Source organism: Sphaerodactylus townsendi, linkage group LG03, assembly GCF_021028975.2.
Source record: "Sphaerodactylus townsendi isolate TG3544 linkage group LG03, MPM_Stown_v2.3, whole genome shotgun sequence".
Taxonomy (NCBI): domain Eukaryota; kingdom Metazoa; phylum Chordata; class Lepidosauria; order Squamata; family Sphaerodactylidae; genus Sphaerodactylus; species Sphaerodactylus townsendi.
The window spans coordinates 110068344-110093213 of NC_059427.1; the positions used below are offsets into that span (position 1 = coordinate 110068344).

Sequence of the window (24870 nt, forward strand, 5' to 3'; positions counted from 1 at the left end):
TTCAAAGTTTTATAGCAGATCATACGACTGATAATTTCCTGTGAAAATCTGAATTATTCTGATTTATGTGACTATCTGCTGATGTAAAGCCAGTGGACCTATGCAAACAAGGGCATTGGACAGTGGTTATGCCTCCTATTCTTGCTCTGAAACAAATATTGATTTAAAAATAAGTTCTAGATAGGCACAAGGTGTAGATGTATGTGTGTGCACAAGGTGTGGTGGTTACAATTAACTAAAAGAGTGACCAATCAGATGAGAGATTTGAAACTCAGCTATATTTAAAGGGGGCAGCACACTCAGTTTCTTGCAAGAAGTTCCCAATTCTAGAGATGGTGAGTACTATGTGCTTGTTTGACAACGTGATGTAGGACATAAAAATGGATAGCTTCTTCTACAAGTAGATTTCAAGAAAGGCTGTCAGCTCAATCTTATCAAACTCAATTAAAAAAACAATTTTTTAAATTTAGTGATATTTTGCCTTTCTTCCCAATGGGAAGAAAGTTCTCCTTTTCTCCGTTTTATCATCACAGCAACCTTGCGAGGTAGGTTAGACTGAGTGTCACCTAGTGTCACTGGTCCAAGGTCACCCAGTGAGTTTTCATAGTGGAGTGCAGATTAGAACTTGGGTTTCTCAGATCCTAGTCCAGCACCTTAACCACTGGCTCTGATTCTAATGGACTAAATTGATTATTTACCAGTTTATTATTACAGTAGCCCAACAGAGGTAATGCTTCAGACCATTCAGTAAAGTATCTGAAGCAGTTTTTCTTAACCCAATTGCAGATTCAAATTATATCTGACTAGGAAAACTTAAATTCTTCCTCTGTAGCTAGAGATGTATATAGACTAGAGGTGACAAGATCTGGGATCTTCTCCGTGCCAACCAGGTACTCTCTCTCAGTCATGGGCCTGTCCAAGTAGCAAAGTGGTAATGGAATTCAACAGACTGTATATATAAGAAGGATCTCCCTTTATTCTTGTTTATGCCCTATTACTGTGATGGCGAACCTATGGCACGGGTGCCCAAGGCAGCACTCAGAGCCCTCTCTGTGGGCAAGCATGCCGTCATCTCCCCCTCCCCCTTCCTCCCTCATCCAGCCAGAGGTGGCTGCCAGCAGACGCGTTGGGAGTCATACTGCACAGGCTGACTGTGCACAAGGCGCTCTGCCAGCTGGAGCTGAGCTTCAGGGAGGTCCTCTTGAATCAACCTGATTTGCTGTAAGTACCATCTACTGCCCCACGAGTACCTCCTCTCCCCCAAAAGGCTTGGGAAACTGGAGGCTGGCACACTTTTCTTGGCATGTAACTTTTGGGACCAAACTAAAACATTGGGGGTAGGGTTAAAAAGCGGCAGCCCGGGTGAGGGGCTCCCATTGGGAGGAGTGCATCTGCCAAGAGCAGAGGCGAGGGAGCACACCAGTGGTGAGGATTCGGTGCGGCTCGTCCTGCATTGGGATGAAATCCATTTGTTAAGGGCCTCCTTCCCCTGGGAGAGAGGAGCATGATGGGGAACTTTCAAGTGCCTGGGGGCCCAGGTCAGGGAGGAGAGATCTGTAAAGGTTCCTAGAGCTCGTGACGTGCCCAATCCCGTTACCTTCACAGGATCAGAAGCAAAGAAATTACCAAAGGACAGGAGGCATTTCACACGCAAAAAAGAATTGAGCTTAAATCTACGCCCCTAAATCCAACTGGCAGGAAAAGGGAGAGGAGGCATCCCTTACTGCTCGTGGAGTAGCCCTTCTTCCCCACTCCCTTGTCCAGGAATTAGAGGCCATTCCTGACAGAAGCAAATGTGGGACAGAAGAGGTCCATTCTCAAAAAATATTCTCCATGCTTTATTGCTTTCTCCCTCCTGCTGCATTTCTTGTGGGAAGTCAAAGTGCTGTGATGACATGTGAAGGAAAAACACTGTAAATCAGATGGCTTGCTCCACCAATTTAGCTTTCCCCTGAAGTTATCCTGCACCCCTTGCACAGCATTCTTTGCTTAGGATGGTGTCTTGTTGACGCTGCCTTTTTACTTCCTATCTTTGTGGTGGGGGGGGTTGTTGGGTTTACTGGGAAAGCAAAAGTTTTACTTCCCTCTCCCCTACTATCCCTCCCCCTTCCCCTCGGCCAGGCCCCCCAGTGTGATAATAGTGCAATTGTTCAGGGGTTTTGCGTTAGCATTAAAACCCTAAGACCCTAGCTCTTCCTTCCTGGGGAAGCAGTCTGCGGTAAGTGACCCTGTTAAGCAGCTTCGTTAAACCCTACTAGATTTACTTACGGGAAAAGAACTAAAGCGTGATCCTTTACCTGGGAGTAAGCTTGGTTGCTTGCAATGGGACTTTAGCTTTTGAGTTAACCCTCCTAGGGATTACCGTGATTCACCCATTCAAAGTGTAAATGCACGGTTTGGACCGTTACAAAGCAAAAGCTCAACCTGGAAACCCCTCACCACCGTTTACTCTCCCCTTGAAAGTAACGCGCACCTTGGAGCCAAACTTTTTTTTAAACTAAAGCCTCAGTATTCAGGCTAAATTGCCGTGTTGGCACTTTGTGATAAATAAGTGAGTTTTGGGTTGCAGCTTGGGCACTCAGTCTCGAAAAGGTTCGCCATCACTGCCCTATTAGAACAAACCATTTAGTTTAAATGCTGGTTGCAGTCAGCTGCTAGCCTCCCCAGCAAAAAAAAAAAAGTGTTTTAAGGGTAATGTTCAGAGTGACAACTAAACCATAACATAATTTCTTAGATGTTAGCATGAGAGGTTTTATTGTGATCAGGAATGAGTGAGATTAGTTTATAAATATTTACAGACTTTTAACTTTTTAAAAATTAGGTATGGTTCAAACGTAATTATTCCCCCCACCCCTATTTTTATGGTAACTGTATCTAGTTTCACAGTTTCCCTGCATCAACAATACTGTTGCTGTTTTTTCTTTTCCCCTTTGTTTTCCTTTTGGCTTCAAACATGAGCTAGTTGATGCTCAGAGTTTGCCAAACTAAATCATGTTCTTTCAGGGGGATGACTGCAAAGCTATTATGTCATGATCAGAGAAGCTGCAATACGTGCATATTTGTGCAGTTGTAACCGTGGAAAACCTTCACCAAATGTGAATGTATGTGAATTTAGGAGTTCTGGTCACTTTCCTCTGCTTCTAGATTTTACTGCCCTGACATATCACAGTATGTGATGACAGTGATTATTCCTCTACAGGATTCTCTGCACAAAATGATGAAGGTTACCATATTCCTGCTGGTTGCTATGCTGATCTTCAGCCAGTACACACGTGCTCAGTCATGTGCTGTTGATAATGCAATTGACCAGAAGATTGCGACATCTGTTGCCGCCAAAGGTATTTTGACTGTGTGGACCCTTAATGTTGCTTTAAATGCTGAGTTTTGCTGGTTCTTTCTGCACAGCAGAAATAAAACATCCTGCAGACATTTTTAAAAGATCAGTTTTGGCTTTTTGTGTTCTTACACTGTGGAGAACACAAGTATTGCCAACCAAAATGGTTCCTTTCCCCCCATCTGCTGGCTGACGGAGTTCTGGTCAATTTCAGAGTTGTGCCTGTCATTTTGTGTGCTGCTGCAGAGATTCTCCTGCGTCTGCCATTTGATGAAGTTTTCCATGGCAACAAATGTATGGCCATTGATTTGGTGAAGGTTTTCCACGGTTACAACTGCACAAATATGCACGTATTGCAGCTTCTCTGATCGTGACATAATAGCTTTGCAGTCATCCCCCTGAAAACAAAAACAAAAAAAGGAAAAACAACATGTAAGTGGGATCGCTAGGCAAAACAGACTTTATTCATCTACTTTTTACATGGAAATCACATGCAGATAAGCTGCAAAAAGAGGAAACTTCTGTGGGGAACCTTCAGAGAATCTCTACTGCAGCACACAAAATGGCGGGTGTGAATGATGAAAATGAAAGAGGTTTAGGGGGAAGAAATAAAGCATTTCCTGCCTGTTTTTGTTCATTCAGCAGGCCAGAAACATCTTCAGTCCAGGTTGGGGGGGAGGCGGGGAAGATTACTAATTTAGTGATTTTTGAAAATACTCAGGTTGAGATAAATAAAATGTTTTGAAGATATTTTGGGGGAGGGAGCTGTGCAAACTTCTTTCCCAAAATGCTTTTTAAAACGTCCTAAAGATGTTTTATTTCTGCTGTGTGGAAATCACCATTGCCCCTCTACAATTCTTGATTTCTCCTTCAATGAATTGTCTGATTCTTACAAAAACTAATAGTTCTTGCTTAGAAGATCAGAAAGTCAAGCACTGTTACCTGTTGCTTTTCTGAATTTTCACATACTGGCAGTTTCTCTGGATGACTACTGCACAAGGGTGCCCAAGCCACCATCATTCTGTGCAAGCTGCAAGGAACTGACACTCATCCTCCTCCCCTTCCCCCTGTACCATGAAAGAAGGAAGAGGAAGGTGATCTGCGAAGGAACCTCCCAAGGCTGCTGCTTGCCAACCACATCCCAATGTCCAAATTGATGGAACTGTGGTACAGCTCATTGACAACCCTCCATCTCTAGTGTTTTAGACCTAGGACCTAGTGAATGCATTAGCTTTGAACTGTAGCCTAACCTGATTAAGATGGTGGGGGCTACTGCACTTGCTACTGGACCACTGTCTTTTTAAGCAGAGAGCAATAGCCACCTCATCTTCTTCCTCACAGGAAGCATGGTTGAGGTGCGACTGCAATGGCTACTGCTGCTGCTTCCTCTTCTTTTTGTAAGGAGGAGTCAGTGGAGTAGTGAAATGTTCATGCAGAGTGTGCCTTATAAATGGAAAGATGGTTATTCAAAAATTAGACTGCCCATCTGAGGAGTTTTCCAGCTTCTTTTATTGAGCTTTAACTCAATTTTGTCTGCCACTTAAGATCTCTCCATTATTCATTCACTGTTTGTTATTATATGAAGGAAAATGTATATAATATATGAAGAGCAAAAATGTATATAATATATGAAGAGCAATTTGTACTTTTGCCCGCTCTTCAAAAATGTAGATCCAGCCCTGAGAAGGAGCTGCTACCTCATAGCCTCATCACCCACCATGATGGCCTCACATAATTACAAAACAGTACAGGCCAATCATATGACCTGAAATCCATGGTTGCTTTAACTTACAATCTGTGTTTGCTCTTACACCCTCTGTAGCTCATTTTCAAAAAACTCTGCTATTATGACCAATCCTAGTTCATTCTTATGTTTGCTGAAATAAATTTCAGGTTAGATCCATCCTGAATTGAGAAACCCATCATAATAGCCAATAACCTTACTTGACAATATTGAACTCTAATTTCTCATTAACAAGAGTCCAGAAACTGGCATCCTCAACTGCGACTTCTTCCACTTTCTGTGGGTTTAAAAAGCACTTTTAAGCACTCAAGACATCTCCCTGCAAGATTGTCAGACACATTCCTCAGTGTACTTAATCCTTTTTAGAGAGCATAGTAGAAAGCTCCTTAAAGAGCAGTACCCACTGTACATTTTTAACCTGCTGTAAAAATGAATATTTTAATAGTGACACTGAAAATTAATATACCATCCTAAGTACCATTCTGTGTTCCTTGCTTGGGAGGAAACTGTTGGCATTTGGTTGACTATGGATCAGCCCAGTCCTGTGTGTGAGTGTAGTAAAGAGCTCTCCCAAACAGATATCTGCAAAAAGGAAAACTGACATTTATTTCAAGTAACTGTGAATCACAAACATTGTTCCTGGTGAAATATAGACAGAAACCTTATATGCATGCACACAAAAGCTTATACCAAGATAAACTTCGTTGGTCTTAAAGGTGTCACTAAAATCAAACTTTTTTTCTGCTGCTTCAGGCCAACACGGCTACCCACCTGAATCCAACAGGAAGTCGTTAATGAAGCAGAGAATTGGAAGCTATTTCAAAATAGGAGCAGGAAAAGTTTAAGGGGACTGTGGGGGAAGAAGGTTTTCATTAATATTTTTCTCCTTTGCTGCAAAGTGTCCTCATTAACTGGGGTGCTGTGTGATTTCCGGGCTGTATGCATCTGTGGCTGGCATCTTCAGAGAATCTGAAGAAGAAGATGTCAGCCATAGATGCAGGCGAAACGTCAGGAGAGAATGCTGCTAGAACATGGCCATACAGCCCAGAAACCACGCAGCAGCCCAATGATTCCTGCCATGAAAGCCTTTGACAATACATTGTCCTCATTAATGTTTTCCCCTTTTCATTATTATAATTTGTAATCAGGAAGGAGATAAGTATCTGTAGCCAAGGCAAGTATAATCCAGAGGACCCAAGATGGAGTTTCTATCAGAGCAGGTTTCTGGAGAGGCAGACAACCAGGGATGTAGGTATAGATTTTTTTATGGGGGGAGTTCAGGGCAGGGCCACACTTCCCCCAGCCCCGCCCCTACCCTCAGTGCTTATCAAAGCAGCTCTCCGAGGCCAGGGGTGGCAGACCCCCCCCCCCCCCCCCCCCACTGGCTGGGCTCCCAGCCAGCAATCCCTTCTGCCCTCCACTCCAGGCAGAGGCATAGCTAGGGAAAATGGAGTCCGGTGCAAAATCTGAGGTTTGTGCCCCCACCCCCCATTGGGCAGCCACTGTGAAGCTGGAATCCACCCCCAAACAACATCGCTTTCAATGGTGTTTAAACCTGGGAACCCAGGTTCTCCTTTTAAATCCACCTTAAAGGGAGAATCTGGGGTCCCCAGTTTAAACAACACTGAAAGTGATGCTGTTTTGGGGTGGATTATCCCCCACCCTTAAACGGCATAACTTTCAATGTTTAAACTGGGGACCTCACATTCTCCCTTTAAATCCATGCCAAAGGGGTGGATTTAAAAGGAGAATCTGGGGAAATTTAGGGGGTGCCTGCTGTCAGGGGTGCAATTGTTAAGCTAGCAGCGCCAAACTTTCTGGGTATCTTTAGGAGACTCTCCTGATGATACCACCCAGGTTTGGAGAAGTTTGGTTCATGGGAGCCAAAGTTATGGAACCTCAAACGTGTAGCCCCATCACCTATTAGCTCCCATTGGAAACAATGGGGGATGGGAGCACTCCCTTTGGGAGTCCATAACTTTGGACCCCCTGAACCAAACCTCACCAAACCTGGGTAGTATCATCAGCAGAGTCTCCCAACAAATCCCTGCAATTTTGGTGTTGCTAGCCTAAAAATGCACCCCCTGCAGGTCAAAAACCAAAAGAACACTAAAAAAATACAAAAAACCCACAAACCGGGGCAGAGCTTTGGACATGTAATGGGGGGGTTGAACCCCAGAACCCCACCCTTACCTATGTCCTTGCAGGCAACCGATACATTTTTTAAATAATAAAGAAGTAAAAATGCATGGGTGATTGTGCAGAATATATCCCTGCTCGTATGGGAATGAAACTGATCTCACTTGCTTCTAGTTTTCTGTATAATAATGGGGGGGGGGGGGGTAAACTTTTTCAGCTTGAGCAAGGGTGGTTTGTGGTGACAGTAACCCCCTATCTTATCTTGCAGTGTCAGCAGCCCTGGCGAGAGCCCAGCTGGTTTGTATAAACATAAGTTCACGTGGAAGACTTGCCGTCTGTCCTTCAGGTGAGTCACTCCATGTTGCTGTTGTGGAAGAAACTTAAAAGCTGGAGTAATTACAACAGGTGGGCATGAAGGAAAATTACTCTACAGGCATGTTTTAAAAAGATCTCATGGGTATTTGCTTGCCTTGGGAATACTTGAGTATAAAGTGCAAGCTAGTCTGTTGCAGGGCAAGCAAGCATTTGTATGTGATGATGCTGGAAAATTAAGATCTTCTGACATGTAATGGATCAGGCATTCAACTGCCTTTCATTGTAACATTTTTCCCCTTAGGCTACAAAACTACTTCCTGTTCCTGTGGAATGGCTTGTGGTTCCTGGGATATTCGAAATGAAAATATCTGTCACTGCCAGTGTGCCGTCATGGACTGGGCATCTGCCCGATGTTGCAAAGTGAGCATCTGACAATTCCTCAGCTGCTTGCTGGCTCTCTGGGCCTAAGTACTTCGACCAATAAAAGCATCAAACCCTTTTTGAGGAGTCCAGTGTTTGAGTATTTTCCTTGTAGACTAAGAAACTGGCGGGGGGGCGGGGAGGGCTTCATTGCCAATGGGACAAATGCTGCTACTCCATACTTATAGTAAGCTTGACTTTCTTCTGTTTATATAGGAACCCTGCATCCTGGCTTTTGCCCTGTAAAATGATTCAAAATCTCCAAAGTGGGGAAATGAAGGGAAAGATGTAATAGGTTTGTTCCAAGACACCCTAAAAAAGTACAGAGGACAATTGACTATCTGGAAAAAATATTTCCAAAGAAACCATAACTTTGGGACAGAAACAGTGTAAGCTTATTGCTGTCTGAACAGTCAGGCCTCACCTTAGTCACTCACCTGGCAGGTTGACACTCCCCACCCCCCACGACAGCTGCAGGGTGAAGGAAGAGGAAGAGCCACTTGAAGAAAACTCAATATGAGATAGACTGATTCAAGCAGAATTTCCCAACCTGTGAGTCAGGACTCTACTGTGGGTTGTGAACAGTGGTGGGATTCAAATAATTTAACAACTGGTTCCATTGGTGGGATTCAAATAATTTAACAGCTGATTGTTTACAAGCACCATTTTAACAACCGGTTCTGCAGAAGTGAGATGCTGAACCTGCCTGGAATCCCACTCACTGGCTGTGTGAATCCCTTTGAAAGTGGGTCCACTGACAGCCCTGGGGCCAAATGAGTGGTTCTTCTTGGGTAGGCTTTGATATCCTAGGTACATTTTCTTTCCTCTTTCCAACTTCTCACATTCTCATCCACCACCCCCTGTGACAATAATGGGGCAGTGGGGCGGGGGGAGCCTTCAGCTACTAGTAACTTCACAGAAGCAGCCGGAACAAGCAGGTGTTGCGAGACTGGAAAATAAATGGGAGCTGTGAAGAATGTCATGGAAAAACCAGAGGAGAGAAAGAGATATGTGTGTGAATGGGCTCTCTTGGTGCTGCTCCTTCAGTGGCCCAACCTCTTACACAATCCCCAGCAATGCCTCACTATCTTCTGCCTGCTGTGTTAGATATACTGCACTGAGTCCTTTATCACCTACTTCTTTACCACCATCTTTCATCATCATGTATCTCTTCAACCCAGCATATTCTGAGTGCACAGTTCCAAATTCCTGCTTGCCCCAGCTGGCAGAGGAGGAAGAGATGAACAATCACTTGCTTGGGGTTCATAGTGTTGGAATAAGCGACTTCTGCACGCCTGGACAATGGGGGGCTGTGTATCTTTAAGCTGTTCTTTTGTTTGCTCTCCATGTCTAAGGGTCCGCCCACCAACTCCTCCTTCTTCACCTTTGGAGCCGTTTTCTTTCTTCTCTTTTGTACTGAGCACAATGGTAACGGCTACCTGCGCCTGCTGAGACTTTCCCACAGAAGCAGATCACACTCGCACGTATGTGATGGCATGTTAGAATGCCCATTTGTTATAGGGAAGTTATCTCTTTAGTTTAAGGTTTCTATCTATGCTTGTGATCCAAAGCTACTTGAAATAAATGTAAGTTTTCCTTTTTTGCATATACCCTGTTTCCCCTAATATAAGACATCCCTGAAAAATAAGACATAGTAGAGGTTTTGCTGAAGTGCGAAATATAAGGCATCCCCCGAAAGTAAGACGTAGCAAAGTTTTTGTTTGGAAGCATGCCGGATGAACAGAACACAGAAAAATAAGACATCCCCTGAAAATAAGACATAGCACATCTTTGGGAGCAAAAATTAATATAAGACACTGTCTTATATTCGGGGAAACACGGTATTTGTTTGGAAGAACTTCTTTTACTGCACTCACACACTGGGCTGGGCTGATCCTTATTCAACCAAATTCCAACACATAGTGGGGGCAGCTGTAATCTTTCTGTGATGTTTGTTGGTTTCTCACAAATACCTGGTTGGGCACTATAGAAAATGGATGCTAGGATAGATGGGTGCCAAGATCATAGTTTGCATAGGGCACCCAAAACCCCGGGCCAGCCTTGGATGGGTCACTGCTTAAAGTAAATTTAAACCTGTGTGTCACAGCAATACCAAAAAGATTGGGAATCACTGCAATAAAGGAAGCCACAGCCTGCACTTTATAAAACCTGAACCAGATTGTTAATGAAATGATTTTTGAAGGCCATTAATTCAAATCAGCACCACAAGCTGGAAGCAAATTAACTGTATATAACACTCACTGTTGCTTCCCACTACTTGGCCAACTACGCCATTTTTTCTCTCTTAATCTATTTTATGGTGTAGCACTTAAAGTGAGTTAAACTTCAATTATCATTTGTAACGATTTAGTAGCAATACAGTGCTCATCCAATCAATTAAATCAAGGATAAGATTGCAACCTTAGATTCTGACTGTGCCATCTTAAGAAGAGTTACACCTTTCTAAGCCAGTTGACTTCAATGGAATTAGAATAGTGTGATTCTGCTTAGGACAGTAAATTATATAGCCTTTAAGCCTATAGTTATATGAATATTGCTTGATCATGCAGAACATAAAGAGAAATTTGCATTCAAAAGAGCAATGTTGCCAGTGCAGGTCATTTATTTACTCTGGAATTCTACTGACGTGAGAACTGATTTAAGAATGCCAGAGAGGTAGTTATGTTAGTCTGCAGCTGCAAAATAGGAGTCCAGCAGCAATGTAAAAACTAACAAAATTAATTATAGCAGAAGTTTTTGTGAATCAGAGATCTCTTCATCAGATGCACTGAAGAATACATCCATAGCATTCATCAGGCACATAAAATGTTCATGGTTTTCAAAGTGGCCTCTCTTTGTGGCATCTCTGTATCCCCACCTTTCTGTTGCTTGTACCTTTAAGACTAGGACATGGAGTAATGGATTTCAACTACAGGAAGATAGATTCCACCTAAACATTAGGAAGCACGTCCTGATGGTAAGGGCTGTTCAACAGTGGAATATGCTGTTTTGGAGTGTGGTGGAGTCTCCTTCTTTGGAGGTTTTTAAACAGAGGATGGCATCTGCCAGGAGTGCTTTGATTGTGTGTTCCAGCATGGCAGGGGGGTGGACTGGATGGCCCTTGCGGTCTTGTTATGTTTCTATGATTCTAACTACATCTGCTAAGAATATACAAATCATGCATTTGATGAAACAAGCTCCAATTTTGGACTTTGGTTTACTTTGGATAACAGATTTATGTGTGAACGTGCTGACATTCAAGACCAGCATGAATTGCTATTCCCATGTATTGTTGTGCCCATAATCGAACCCAGCAAACAATCAGACACACCTGTTTGAATGAAAATCTTTTCAGTGGTATATTGGCATAGTATCTCTGGCATAGTCTGTGGAATGGCATAGTATAGCCCAATCTTATCAGATCTTGGAAGCTAAGTTGGTTCAGCACTTTGAAGGGAAACCTCCAAGGTAGACTCTGCAGAGGAAGGCAATGGCAAACCTTCTCTGCTTAATCACTTGCCTTGAAAACCCCACCAGGGGTCAGTAGAAGTCTACTGCAACTTGACAACACTTCACACACACACATCTCTGGCATGGTATCAAAAAAAGAGAGGCCATAATCCTGTGTTTGTATGCACTTGAGGCACTCTGTAAAGAGTGCCTGTAAAGAGTCAACAGAGTGCAAATTGGGGTACAGAACCAATGAAACCTAATTGGGAGGGACCTAATGCATTTTTCCGTGTTCTTTTTCCTCCATTTCAATAGTCCCTCTCTTTTTGGAATGAATTTTGTTTTTTTCCTACTTTAGACAAATCAAAGCACTAAAATTAAACTTTGGTATCATTAATAAAAATACTATCATGTTTTTCTTCTCTTCTCATCCACCTGACAGAGACCTCTGTGTTACATTTGGCATTCAAGAAACATTTAATCAACCACTGTTTTTTGAAGTTTTCAGTTCGATGGCTTTCATTTTTTTAATCTTCTTCCCAAAGCCCAAATGTGCAATTTAATACAGCAAGTGTCCATGACAAGTCAGCCTTTGGTCCAGGCAGGATGCAGACATAGACTGTAAAATCATGGCCCGAAAGATCTCCCCCTCCACTTTTTTCAGTATCTAGCCTGATGAAGAATTCTGGAGAACTCAAAAGCTGTGTTATTTCAGTTGGTCTCAAATTACATGACAACTTTTATTTTATTTTAGGATTTTACAGTGGATTATGCAGCTACCAATGTCTTTGTCTACCATGATTATAAGAAAGTAAAGCAATTATGACTGCTATTTCAGCCTGCCTTTGAGCCCCTTTTGGAGAAAGTTATGCTAGAATATGTATTGTCGAAGGTGTCTTATGCTAGAATGATGTCTTATGCTAGAATGATGGATGGATGGATGGATGGATGGATGGATGGATGGATGGATGGATGGATGGATGGATGGGTGGATGGATGGATGGATGGATGGATGGATGGATGGATGGATGGATGGATGGATGGGTGGATGGGTGGATGGGTGGATGGGTGGGTGGGTGGGTGGGTGGGTGGATGGATGGATGGATGGATGGATGGATGGATGGATGGATGGGCTCACTATTAGGAGGTCTTGTTGGGACAATATATTAAAGTACAAATCACTTATATTGGTAATGGCATATATCCTACCACTCCACTAAGGAAAGGGGTGGCCTTCTTCTGGCCTAAGGACCCTTCCTCCAACTTAAATGGCTCTTCCTCTAATGGAAGCCTAAGCTTCCTCCAGTTCAAGATTGGATACATGCTGCTGTCTTCACATAAAAGTTGCAATTCTTACTACAAATATGGAATGGCACCAATGCCCTATTAGTTCTGCAATGCTCCCAATTTATCATTGCTAGGGAGCTACCATTCCTCAATGAATTCAGGGAAAAACTCAAACATTAGACTGTTCTGCAATTATAAATGCTTTTATTGAGCACAGTAGCTACAACCAAACAGCCAGTATGGTTCTAAGCACTATCAGCTGCCGACAAGACCTAGTTTGCAACACCGGGCAGAAGTCCAGTCTATGTTCTGACACTGGCAGTGGCAAGCAGAATTGCCACGGATATCCCAGGACCCACAAGCCATTCCACAGGCGCAGCCAGTGGGCTTGTAACCTAGGATGAAAAGAAAGAGGTGAAAGGGAAAGGCAGCAGAACACTTCACCTTGTCCTCAATTCCCAATTCTTAATTCTCTCCCCCTCTATCACATGACTCACCTGAAGGACAGAAGGCATCAGCCCCACGTGATGTCACACTGGTACAAATAATATCAAGTTTTGAGAGGGCTGAAGTCCCTGCAAGGCAAGACAATCGTTACTTTAACCATAGTCACCCTTAAGTACATAAGAGCACCCTTAATGGATCAGACTAATGACCCACCTAGTCCAGCGATCTGCTTCTCTGGTAGACCCAGATGCATGGTCTGTTAATTTGAATGAGTGCCCACAGTCTCCAGAATTGCAGGCAAGGGAGGAAAATCCCCTTTAATGTTAGTGCTCAGGTCAAGTACTACCTGAATAACTAAGCTGACAGCAAGAAGTAAAAGAAATTCACTGTCATTTCCAAAACAGAAATCACATTCAAACAACTCTGGGTCATGTCTGTCCTGGTCATAAAAATAACATTTGTATATGTTTTTCCTTTATCCTTTATAGCAGACCAAATCAGTTCATCTATGACAAATACAACAAATTGAGTATGGGCATCTTCAAGTTGCTGATATCTCATTCCATTTTCTTTCTTGGGGTGCTGCATGCAATACAAATCTGTAAAATAGAGAGGGAATTCACAGGGCATGGAGGAGGCAGAGCACAGCTATGTGCCTTACCCAAAAACAGATAGCTATCCTGAGTGAAAGTGAGCTAGCCACAATAAAAGAGCTTTTCTCCTCTGATCTGGACTACAGAGGGGGGAAGATGAAAACTGGACCTTTCAGGCCCTTGCCTGAGGAATAATTTGTTGTGCTAGCAGGGCAGGAGGGAAAGAGGGACTATGGCGGATTCTGCATGGGCCAAAAACAGCAGTGTGAAAACAGTGAAAACAGCCCAATCCAACACACTAACAACTAACTACACGATATTGTCTCTAAACCTCTGCTCCCAAATCTCCAAGAATTTATCAAGCTGAAGGTTTCACAGAACTGAATACCTAGTGCTTCAGAGGACGACTTGATCATCAGGTTAATCACATTATCAACTGCACATGACTGAGCACATGACTGAGCACGTATATACTGAGAAGGGATCAGCGCTACAAACAGCAAGAATATGGCTGTCTTCATTATCCCGGTGCAGAACTTCCTGTGGAGAAGAGAAATGTCAAGCCATCATATACTATGCCATGCCAGGGTGGCAGAATCTGGAAGGAGACAAGAGTTCCTTATCACATAATAACTTTATAACAACCAATTAAAAATCTAACAAAGTTAATAAAATTCTTCCGCACTGTTGGAAAAGAAGCCAAAAAAAGCCAAATAAAGGGAATGGTTGAGGGACTTTATGTGAAACCATAAATCATCATAGATGATTTTATTTAGGTTTTTTTTTAAAAAAAAAACTATGATTTAAGATGCAGTTATTTTGGGGGGGAGGGAGGGGATAATTGTGATTATATCATATGTTAATATGCTTTTTTAAAATTGTAATCTGCCTTAACCCAAGCAGAGTGTAAATGTATTTTAAATAAACAAATAATACATACATAATTTCCTTTTTAAAAAATAGGCTGAGATTTTGTACATAGATCCATATTTGTTTTGGAATACACAAAGATGCCTGAGTATACTATCAGTCTATGAAGACTGGTATTGCCTACTCTGACTGGCAGCTATTTGCTATGATCTCAAGTAGAGGTCTTTCATACCACCCACTACGTGATATTTTTAACTGGAAATGCTGGGAACTGAACTTGAGACATTGTACATGCAAAACAAGCACTCTCCCTAGTCCCTCTCCTCCTGCATGCACTGGAGTGTGAATCCTTTCTCTGCGGTTTGTTTTTCTTCTTAAAATCCCCTCTCCATTTTCTTCTTCCTATTGAGTTGCAGATGTGTGTTTATAAGAATAATTCTGTACCTGAATTCTTGAGAGGAAAGCATATTGAAGGAATGATTTTGAGGGGGGGAAATAACCTGCACTCCCAAGGTCTGCCCCACTGAACCCATCAGCTGAGGTTACATTAACAGCTTAGAGATTTCATCCAAATGAACCCATCAAAGAAATGTAGCTAGAATGACCAGGACCCCAGAGATCCTACCACTTTCAGTGCTCCAAAACAATGATAAAGTATGCATTTTGCATCTGCACTTCCAACATGTTCTTCCACATATCCATCGCCTGTATTTCTTCTCCATCTGCTGTGCAGTAGAACCGAAGTCCTGCAGCTACAGCAGGGAGGAAAGGAAGGTGAACTAATTTTTGTGTGGTCTTTTCCTAGCAATTGCTTATTTGTATTTGCAATTCAGTTTTAAAAAAACTGCTACAGATACTTCACTCAGTGTTCTCAAAACATTACCTGCATCAATATATGATATAATTGGTAATCAATATAGCCCATTAAAAACAAATTATTGAGAGTTTTTAAAAACTCTCAAAAAATTCTAAAAACTTTTTTTTTAAAACACACCTATGACCCAGATCAGAATGTATGGATCACATGTTAAGGCAGTTTGGCAAAGTTTCTATTGGCAGTTTCTGTTGGAATATACACATATATGAAACAAATTCCTATGTCCCATTATTTCCCCTCCCAGCTCTGTCTAACAAACACACACTTACCTTCTAGAAGCAAGAGTTTCTTTCAGTGTCACTAATGAAGCACACTGTCCCCTTTAAATACAGCTAAGTTGCAGCATTTCTCAACAAGGTAAACTTACACTTTTCAAACAACGTTAATCTCCTGTCCACAGCTGGACAATGCCTGAAGCAATTCCTTACACAATCTTATAAAATTTCCAGATTTGCTCAATATTTATGATGCAAAACAAGCAAAAATATTTACTTAACGATAGCAGATTTGGGGAAATAATGATAGTGCGGGGCTTTTTCCAGGAAATATCAATTTGGTGATCTGCTGAAAGAAACCCCATTTCTCAGTGCAAACAATGCAAACAATGAGATCCCTGTTCTTCAGACGAAAACAGCAACAAATATTAATATGAACAGCTTCCTCCTTTCAAGTTCCAGGAAAGCAGACATCAAGTGCATGGTGTACTCATTGTCACTGTTTTAACAGGGTGCAGAATGTATAATGAAAGGTTCACACACAGTTGACTTCCGGTTTGGATCACGACATTCTGGGTGATCTCCAGCCCTCACTTGGAGGTTGGCAAGCCTAGTTCTCCTGGAGGAAACGGCTGCTCTGGACAGTGCAGTCTAGGGCATTACACTCTTGTTTCCCCTCCTCAAACCCCACCTTCCTTGGGTTCCACTCCAACACTTAAGTCTCCAGGAATCCCTCAAGCTGGAGTTGGCAACCTTATCTCCTTCCCATCCAACAGCCAAACTACCTTTATCTGCCTATCTTTTCTGTCTCCTTCCTCCCCTTGCAGCCTCTACCTTGGAAAACTACAGTCTTTCCCAACAGTGGGGACTAAAGAAGCTTCCTCTCCTTTTTGTCCACACACAACCCTGTGCGGTAGGTTACACTGAAAGTATGTGACTGGTCCAAAATCACCCATGAGCTTCCACAGCAAGATGGGGATTTGAGCCTACAGCACACAGAACCTTCTCTGAAGCCCTAGTCTAATCTCTACACCACACTGGCTTTCACAGGGTGGTTGCTGTTAAACAGTAGAAAGCAGCCAGAACTAGTTGAGTCATCTAGTTACCGAGAGGTTGCTCCCAGGCCCAGGGTTGCCAACCCTAGGGGTATAAATTGAATTTTTAAAAAACCCTCTAGGTAGGACCTAGAGATCCCCTGGAATTAAAACTGAACTCTAAACAACAGAGATCTGCCCCCCCCCCCCCCGGCCTCTCCCAACGCTGTCTTTCTCAGACTTTACCATAAAATATCCAGGAATTTCCCATCCTGGAGCTGGCAGTACTCACTGACCACAGTGAGTCCTCCCTCATAGGCAAAAGATAGGTCCAGAAAGTGCTCTACCCCCCCCCCCTTCCCTTTACTTCCCTTTGCTGATAGAAATTTTTTTTGGAATGCTGTAGTTGCCTAGCAACAGAAACTGAGGGAATCCACTGCTTAAAGCTACAGGTGCTCATTTTGGGGTTATTAAAATCCCCAAACTTGCCCAAAACCTTTTTATAATTCACATTTTTCAGCAAATCTGGGGTCTTTTTCAGGTTTGTAGAAACATTTGTCTTGCTGTTTCACAGCTCCAGTCACCAGGTTTAAATATCCAAAGATTTGGCAACCTCACTATTAAAACATAAGTGAGGACTCACAAGAAACTTGCAGAGTGTGTGAATCCCTTCCTCCCCACTTTGCTTCATTCCCTCTTTCCTCCACCCTTGAAGTTCTTCCCACTTACCCACCAACAACTGCTGGTAACTTCTTTTGAAACGGCAGCTTCCCCTCACCGGCCCAGCTGGGGCAAGGTGTGCAGCTGCCCCACAAAGGACAGAGGCAGCTGCTGTGGGCCTGATTGGGCCAGTAGGGGATGGAGGCTATATATGCAGGCTCTAGAGCAGCTACCTCCATCTCCCACTGCCACACTGAAACCCAGAGCATCTGCCTCCATCCCGCAATGGCACAACAGCTTGGCAGCTTTCCTCCTTGGACCTGGCCACCAGTTTAGCAGGTAAGTACACTGCACATGAGCAGTCTTTCCTTTAAAAGGGGGGGATTTAAACCCCAAGTCTGCAGAAACATCTGTTTGGGGTGAGCAGGCCTCCCATCTGTGGATTTAAATACGTGCAGGCAGAGAGCATATGTGGGAGTTCGATATATAGAAGAGGAGAATGACATCAATGATGATGGTGATATGCATACTCTATATAGTTCCTCATAGTCATTAAGCAGTGGCATCCTGTAGTTTCTGAGTTTTCAAGGGCCAACCCACATGCAGCATGTTTCAGTGGTCTAGCCCTCAGGTCACTGTGGCAAGGATCCCTGTGGCCACCAGATTAAGATTGGGAGTCAACCTCAGGCCTAACTGAGAAAGGAAGAAAGCATTTTTGGAGTTGAATTAACTTGCTTCTCTTTCAGTACTGATGGTTCCCGTACAGCTACCACACGCCTAACTGAATCAGCGAGAGTCAGCAGGCAGTATAAACATGGGAAGCTCAATACCCTCAAGACCTCATCTTTCCCAACCAGAATTACCTCCTTCATATAAGCATTCACCTTTAAAAATGTAACTACAGTACCCAAGCACTGGCTCAGGAGCTCTGCAGCACTATTAGACAGTCTACACAATAATCTGCATATTGATGACATGCAACTGCAAAACTGCAGATGATCTCTCCCAAGGAGTTGAGACTGAACATGGGAAATGAAACTGAGCCTTTTGGAGCCCACACAAGGCAAGTTGTACACTGCTGACAGCTAGTCTCCAATAGCAACCATCTTAGTCCAATTCATAAGAATTGATTTAAACCAGGGGTTCCCAACTTTTTAGTGCCTGCAGGTACCTTTGAAATTCTGATACGTTGCGGGGAACAGCCACAAAATTTCTGTTGCAGGAAGTGAAGCCATACACACAGGAAAAAGTCTAATTGCAGAGAAAATTTGGAATTTTTAAAATTTGGAATTTTTAAAATTTGGAATTTTTAAATTTGTAATTTTAAAATTTGGAATTTTAAAATTTGGAATTTTAAAAAAATATGCTGTGAAAGTGGAGTGGAGGAGAATAAAGACAAAATGGTGGTGGCAGTTACTACTGAAATAATACTATTTTAATCTGCCTAGCCAATCAGTTCTCCAGTGGCTCATCAGAAGCTCTACTGGGTAAGAACCCTATCTAGCTCCAATCACTTTCTAAAAATATTTGGTGGGCACCAAGAAAGGTGTCGTCAAGCTCCATGATACCCACAGACAAAATGCTGGAGATCTCGGATTTAAGCCATTCCAAAGCACATCTCTTGAACAAGTTGAAGCTGAAGCCTGACATGACATAGGATTAGCCAGAATCTTACAGAGCATTGCACGCCCCATAGCTGATGGATCTAGCTGACACTCACTGACTTAGTGAGGAGCCCACAGGTTACACTGTACTCAGCATTCTAAGTTAATGCAGTAAGTTAATGCAGCTGCAAAAATACCACTTTCATTTAGCTTGCAAAATGGCTCCCTATCTTGATCTGTCCCCAATGTCTATAAATTTAAATAATAAAATAAGTAAATAAATAAATGATCCATGTCCCAGTAAGCTTGCAGCTAGACTATTGTTATGTACTCTATATAGGTTGGCCTTTAAAGTCAACTTGAAAACTCAGCAAATACAGAACATAACAGCTTGGTTACTATCCAGAGATTAGTGGAGCATGCACATAACAACTGTTTTGTAGTCTATCCATTGGTTATGTGCATTTTCTTTGGTGGCAACCACCTGTGGAACAACATGCCTAAGGCGGTCAGGAAGGCTCCAATGCTTTCATCATTCCATAGAATTAGTAAAACTGAAATCTTCACCAGATCATTTTAATCAAGGGATCAGAATGGCAGTCCAATGGAAGAATCCAGGAGGGTGCTTGCATTCTATTCTAATATTTACTGTATTTCACTTACTTTCATTGCTCTCTCTCATACCCCTGTAAACATCTCTCAGCACTGCTGGCAGTATATTATGCCGCTGACAGTTTTGTTTGCATTGTTCCTTACTTTACGTAATCCTAGTCATAATGCATTGTTACAGCGTGTCTCATGCTGTCTGACTGAATTGTTTCCTATATTTTGTAATCCATCTTAAGCCTCATTGAGAAAGGCGCACTACAAATGAAGTTTAAAAAATACCAAGCGACTCTCAGTACAGCTTGTGCTGAATGAGGTAAATGAATACCTACAACTGACACCAAACTCTCCACCTTATCAAAGGCTTTTGATAGCTTCAGGAACAAGAAGGAAGCACATTCTTTGTCTACATTCAAATAGAAACCAGCTAAAGCCACCCATCATCTCTGCTTCATAGTCTGGTCTTATTGAAAGGAACTAGGGCAGATGTGTCATTCAAAAAGGCCTGGAGTTGCTCTGGCACTACTCTTTGACATAAACAATTTACAGTGATAGGTACATATGCAAAAACTGTGACTAGGTAATTGTCCCTTGTGGTTTATTTTTTGCTTCTAGAATTCTTTCAGGATTTTGTTATCATATTCCACTTTGAGCACCTTGTAGGTGAAAAAAAACCATGTGTAAATAAGCGAACTCCATCTTTTCTTTCCTCAACTCTAAATAAGTGAGGAACTAAACCACAGCCACCTTTAAGAACACAGCTCCAGAAGAATGGAGTTGTTGAGGCCCAACCCAGCAAACACGCGCACTGCTGTGCGAAGGAGTCCAACTCGCTCCAAGCAAGGCCAGCTGACGTGAAGGCTTCGCTGCAACCGACCGGCGAAACTCAGCGCACAGGACCGCAGGGCCACTTTCTAGTCAGCGGCTGCGTCAGCCTTCCTTGCAGAGCAGCCGGCTCCTTCGCACGAGGGGTGTGTCCCCAGGGGCGGGCTCAGGAGGAGGGGGAGTCCCCAGGGCTGCCGTGTGACGCCCCGTCCGTCTTCGGACACGGAAGTGGAGGCCTGTGGGGAAGCGAGAACCGGAGTGGGGCTCGCTCGGGGGCCATGGCGCCGACTGGCCTGAAGGCGGTGGTGGGCGAGAGTGAGTGCGGACTGGGCATTGAAGTGGGGGGCGGGCGGTGCTGTGCTGTGCTTGGACCAGCGCGTGTCTCTTCGCTTTCCCGGGCAAAAGACTTGCAAATGTGTCGTTTCCTCCGATCTCTCTGTTTTTGCGCGCCCTACCAAAAAGCGTGCCTGTCCCATTGGAGGCAAACGCGTATGTGTGGGTGTGGCGGGGGGGGGGACGGGCGGGGGTGATGGTGGTGGTGTTTGACCCACATCTTTTACTGCACGTCAGAACTCCACACTTCTGATCGTTTTCGCAGGTCACCTTCTCTGATAGGAGGATCCTTGAAGGGGGGCAGGGCTGAGCAGCCCCTCCTTTCCCAGGGGAATTGGGCCACTGGTTGAACCTGTTCTGATAAGCTCCTGTCGTTCTCTTTCTTTTCCACCGTTACAGTAGTTTTAGGTTCTTTTGCCCCTTTTCCTCTAACATCCCATGGACAAACTCGTTGGGTTTTAACCACAAAGCTTCTTCCGTACGGGTTGACTGCAAGTGTAGATTGGAATCACTCTGTCTCTGACAGATATCCCTTAGCCCCTTCAACCAAATAGTAGGAAATTGATCTTGAACTGTTGTTTTGTCGTTGAACTTCTTATAGGGTTTGTTTTTATCAAGTATTTAAGTTTAGCTAGTGGGTATACTGAATTATGTTCTTTCTTCTTGGAACCTGCCCGAAGGGATCCCCTAGTTGTGGTGCTGTTTTCTCTAAGATTAGCAGCTTCAGCTGTCTCCAGGATGATCAACCATCTTATTCCCTTTTTTTGCTTTCAGTAGTTCTCTTAGGGTCAAATTCAACATCTTTATGGCCTCCACAAGGCTGGCACTACCATTTTAAAGTGATGTAAAAATGCTGCAACAGCTTGATCCTGATTGGGCCTGTGACACTTTATCAGGTGTTCACACACACACTGCTGTTTTGATAAGATGTAGCTAGTTACTCAATCATATCTAATTTGGTCCTCATCCTTTCTGATTCATCACCATCTTCCTTCAATTGTATTTCACCACTATTGCTATCTGACTGAATAAGTCTGTTATGTTTTCCTTGACAGGGGCTTGGACAAGCCTGATAAAATGGCAGGAGTTGGGTCAGGTTGCTAAAAATTCTTCTGTCCAGTCTCCTGTACCATCATAGTCCTCGCATATATGCCAATTTTGAGTTAGCCGAGCCTGTTCTTGTTAGAAATGAACTGTTCTTCATTTTAAAATAAAATATTTCACCAGGGAGTGGCTTTTCAGTTTAACACTAAAGTGCACAGTCTTATTTACACTTTCTGAAAAGTAAGTCTAAAAGACTAAATATACTAAGGGTAAGGGCTATAAGATCGTTGGCAGCAGGTTAGGTCCCTGCGTTATGTAAGGCAAGGGATAGGAGATCAATTTGCTTGTAATGCTCATGTTATATCGTTTTGTTAAAGTAAGTTTAGGTTAATGTGCATTATTCATTTAACTAATTCATATGAAAGAAAAGGAAACATTTTAGAATCTCATTCCTTCCTTCTCGGAGCTGTGCTTGCCAACTAAACTTCATAAGTGTCTGCATTCTTAGGGTTGCAGTATGTAACCCTTTATTTTATATTCACAAATAAGCCGAAAGCATTGTTAGGATCTGACCTTTGTAAAAGGTTAACAATGCACCCCCCCCCCCCGCCTGTTTTCTTAATGCCACATTGACTGGGTTTCCTAACTTCTTAAGTGCACTAAGGAGCTGAATGATTAAACATTAGTAACTGACTGTTGTTAAAATCTGTTGCATTCTCTACATACGCACATTACTATTTTGTTTGTCATCACTGAGCTGTATTTGTACATGATGCAGTAGCTAGTTGTGACGTTGTCATTGTTGCAATGAGGAAATGGTGAGTAGCTCTATGTCATTATTGATGCTTTGGAATCTCTGCCCTACAAACTCCGAGCCTTCATCCTCAAGTCTTTATGTAGCAACTGAGCTCATAAACAGGATGACGCAGTTAAAACCTTTCCCTCATGGAAAACTAAGATAAATAAGGCCTCATTCTTTGCTACTGCTGCTATTAGTGCTTATAATTGGCTGATCTTTTATAACTTTTTGATGTGTTTGCTTTCACAACAACCTTGTGAGATACATTATTATTGCTGAAGGTCAGTCAATGAGTCCATAGGAGATGTGGGAGTTATAGATTAAGTCCAAAGGGATATATTGGTTTGCTTTCATTTATATTTAATATCTGGGAATATCTTTGGATGGCCTAGGAAGGAAAGCCGGTAGAGATGATGTGAGTGAAGATGGAAGACTTTGCCCATTCCCCACCCATTATCTGTAATTATCAGCAAAAGCTTTTGACTAAATCTTCTTTGCTGTACTCACTACCCTCATAAAAGATATCGAAATTTGGATTTTAAAAGGTGAAAGTAGAACCTTCCAGACTTATGTGTAACTAGGCATGCTTAACAAGTTACACATTTATAACTCATTTTTGCTGACTATTGGAAGGATTTTTCTAATTTTTAGACCTGTCAACTGACTGAAGATTTTTATTTTATTTTGAGAGGTGCACATTTTACTCAAGATGTTAATTTTAAATCAGCAATTTTTTATACAGCATGTTTTGCAATTCTGGCCGTTTTAAACTGCAATAGATTCATAAGGATTGTTTAAATTACCATGTAAAACCTAGCCGTCCCTTAGAAGCCTCAAAGTGCTGTTCATTTAGAAGCTTCATTTCTTGGGCTGTGTTGCCAATATAAGGTAGTTGAGTATTCTGACCATGAGATTTTACTTCTTCCCTTTCCCTATAAAGTGTCCCATAACCACTGGCTTCCTGTACTACTTTCAAAAGAGGGTAAAGATTCCGGGCTGTTTTAGATTCTTCATCAATTACTTTCTTTGTCTACTTTTTAGTTGATTAATCCATTGCCTCTGTCTATTTTCAAGCCCACATTGAGGACAATATTATGCGAGTCTAACATTACATTGCTCTAACAAACAATGTATTAAAATAGTCTTGTACAAATATTAAGTAGTGGTTTTCCTTCCCCCTCCCATTGCTACATATCTGGTACACTTCTGGTGCCCACCAAGTGTTTTTCAGCAAGTGGGTGGTGCCAGGTAGGGTTCTTGTCCACAAGGCTTCTGACTGACTACTGGAGATTTGATTGGATGTACAGATTTTTTTAAAATGTTGTTTTGACAGCAGCTGCCACCACAGCACAAGAACCTTCACTGTCGTAATGAAGCTAAACTGTGGCAATCATTTTCTGACTGGCTGAACCTCCCACAACAGCCATTTTAAGGCAGCCATTTTGTTGCTGCACTCGCCATGCAATGAATTTCAGATATGCCCACAGGCTCAAAAACTGTGGGGACCCCTGAAAAGCGTGATGAAAGGGGTAGCTGTGTGAAGCTACCATTTATTTTGCAGCCGGTCATAAAGTGAATAGCTATTTGAAAGCCTGATTTTAAAAGAGCAGGAGTAATTTAACTACCAAAGAAACATTAAGCTGTCTTGTCCTAAGTGAAAAGATTGTACTAGTAAGTTGTTGTTTTTTAGTTTCTAACATTTCAGTAACTTCGAAAGGGCAGTGTTATGGCTAATGCCTATTATCTAATTTGTACTATGTATGTTAGATATATGGCTGATTGACTGGACCACAAAGGGAAGGGTGGAGCATAAAATACCCACAGTTTGAAGACAGCTTTCTGCCCAAGTCTAGAGTTTGGTTGAAATTGGTCGGTTTGCCCGCCTTTGTGACAGGAAATCATTGTGCGATTTCCATGGTTGTTACTTGCAGTAATTTTTTCCAAATCCATTTGAGATAAACTTGTTCAGACGGGGATGGTAGTGAATGGAAAGGGTTTATATTGAATTATGTGACCAGAATTAATGACTCTGCAGTCAATCATTCCTGTATTGATGGTACATTATTGTGGAATGAGTTGGCCATGCTCCAGACAATGTCACATGTTTGATTCCGCATAGATTCATGCTTGCCATCTATTCACCATACCTTGAAAATCTGTTACAATTGTGTACCAATATGGGTCTGATCTGATCCATAAGGTACTGTCAACATGCTTACAGCATGCTTTGACAATGGCAGTGTGACAGGAAATCAGTATAAGCCATCTGAAAAC

General features: G+C 42.5%; 3 protein-coding genes across 5 annotated transcripts in view; 2 read left to right on the forward strand and 1 right to left on the reverse strand.

Annotated features, from left to right (window-relative positions):
• Positions 1-327: 327 nt before the first annotated feature.
• On the forward strand, positions 328-8031 carry LOC125429990 (resistin-like beta). The gene is made up of 4 exons (XM_048491629.1): positions 328-335; positions 3200-3338; positions 7486-7563; positions 7834-8031. Exons 1-4 carry the CDS (start codon positions 333-335, stop codon positions 7962-7964), a joined length of 351 nt encoding a protein of 116 aa, XP_048347586.1. The 5' UTR covers positions 328-332; the 3' UTR covers positions 7965-8031.
• Positions 8032-12876: 4845 nt separating this feature from the next.
• LOC125429617 (resistin-like) lies at positions 12877-19673 on the reverse strand. Of its 2 annotated transcripts, none has more exons than XM_048490893.1 (4): positions 19653-19673; positions 14118-14269; positions 13187-13264; positions 12877-13084 (listed from the first exon to the last, which is right to left on the reverse strand). In XM_048490893.1, the coding sequence occupies exons 2-4, from the start codon at positions 14248-14250 to the stop codon at positions 12945-12947; spliced, it is 351 nt and encodes a 116-aa protein (XP_048346850.1). In that variant the 5' UTR covers positions 14251-14269; positions 19653-19673; the 3' UTR covers positions 12877-12944. The 2 variants fall into 2 exon arrangements, with proteins under 2 accessions (XP_048346850.1, XP_048346849.1); XM_048490892.1 differs by lacking the exon at positions 19653-19673 and adding an exon at positions 15746-15894.
• Positions 19674-20619: 946 nt separating this feature from the next.
• STXBP2 (syntaxin binding protein 2) overlaps positions 20620-24870 on the forward strand; it is a 44118-nt gene continuing 39867 nt past the window's right edge. For both annotated transcript variants that reach the window (XR_007244018.1, XM_048490921.1), the window contains exon 1: positions 20620-20735. Coding sequence is in view for 1 of the 2 variants with exons in the window: in XM_048490921.1 (XP_048346878.1) it covers positions 20699-20735 (37 nt within the window). In the remaining variant the exon portion in view is untranslated. The remainder of the gene's footprint in view (positions 20736-24870) is intronic.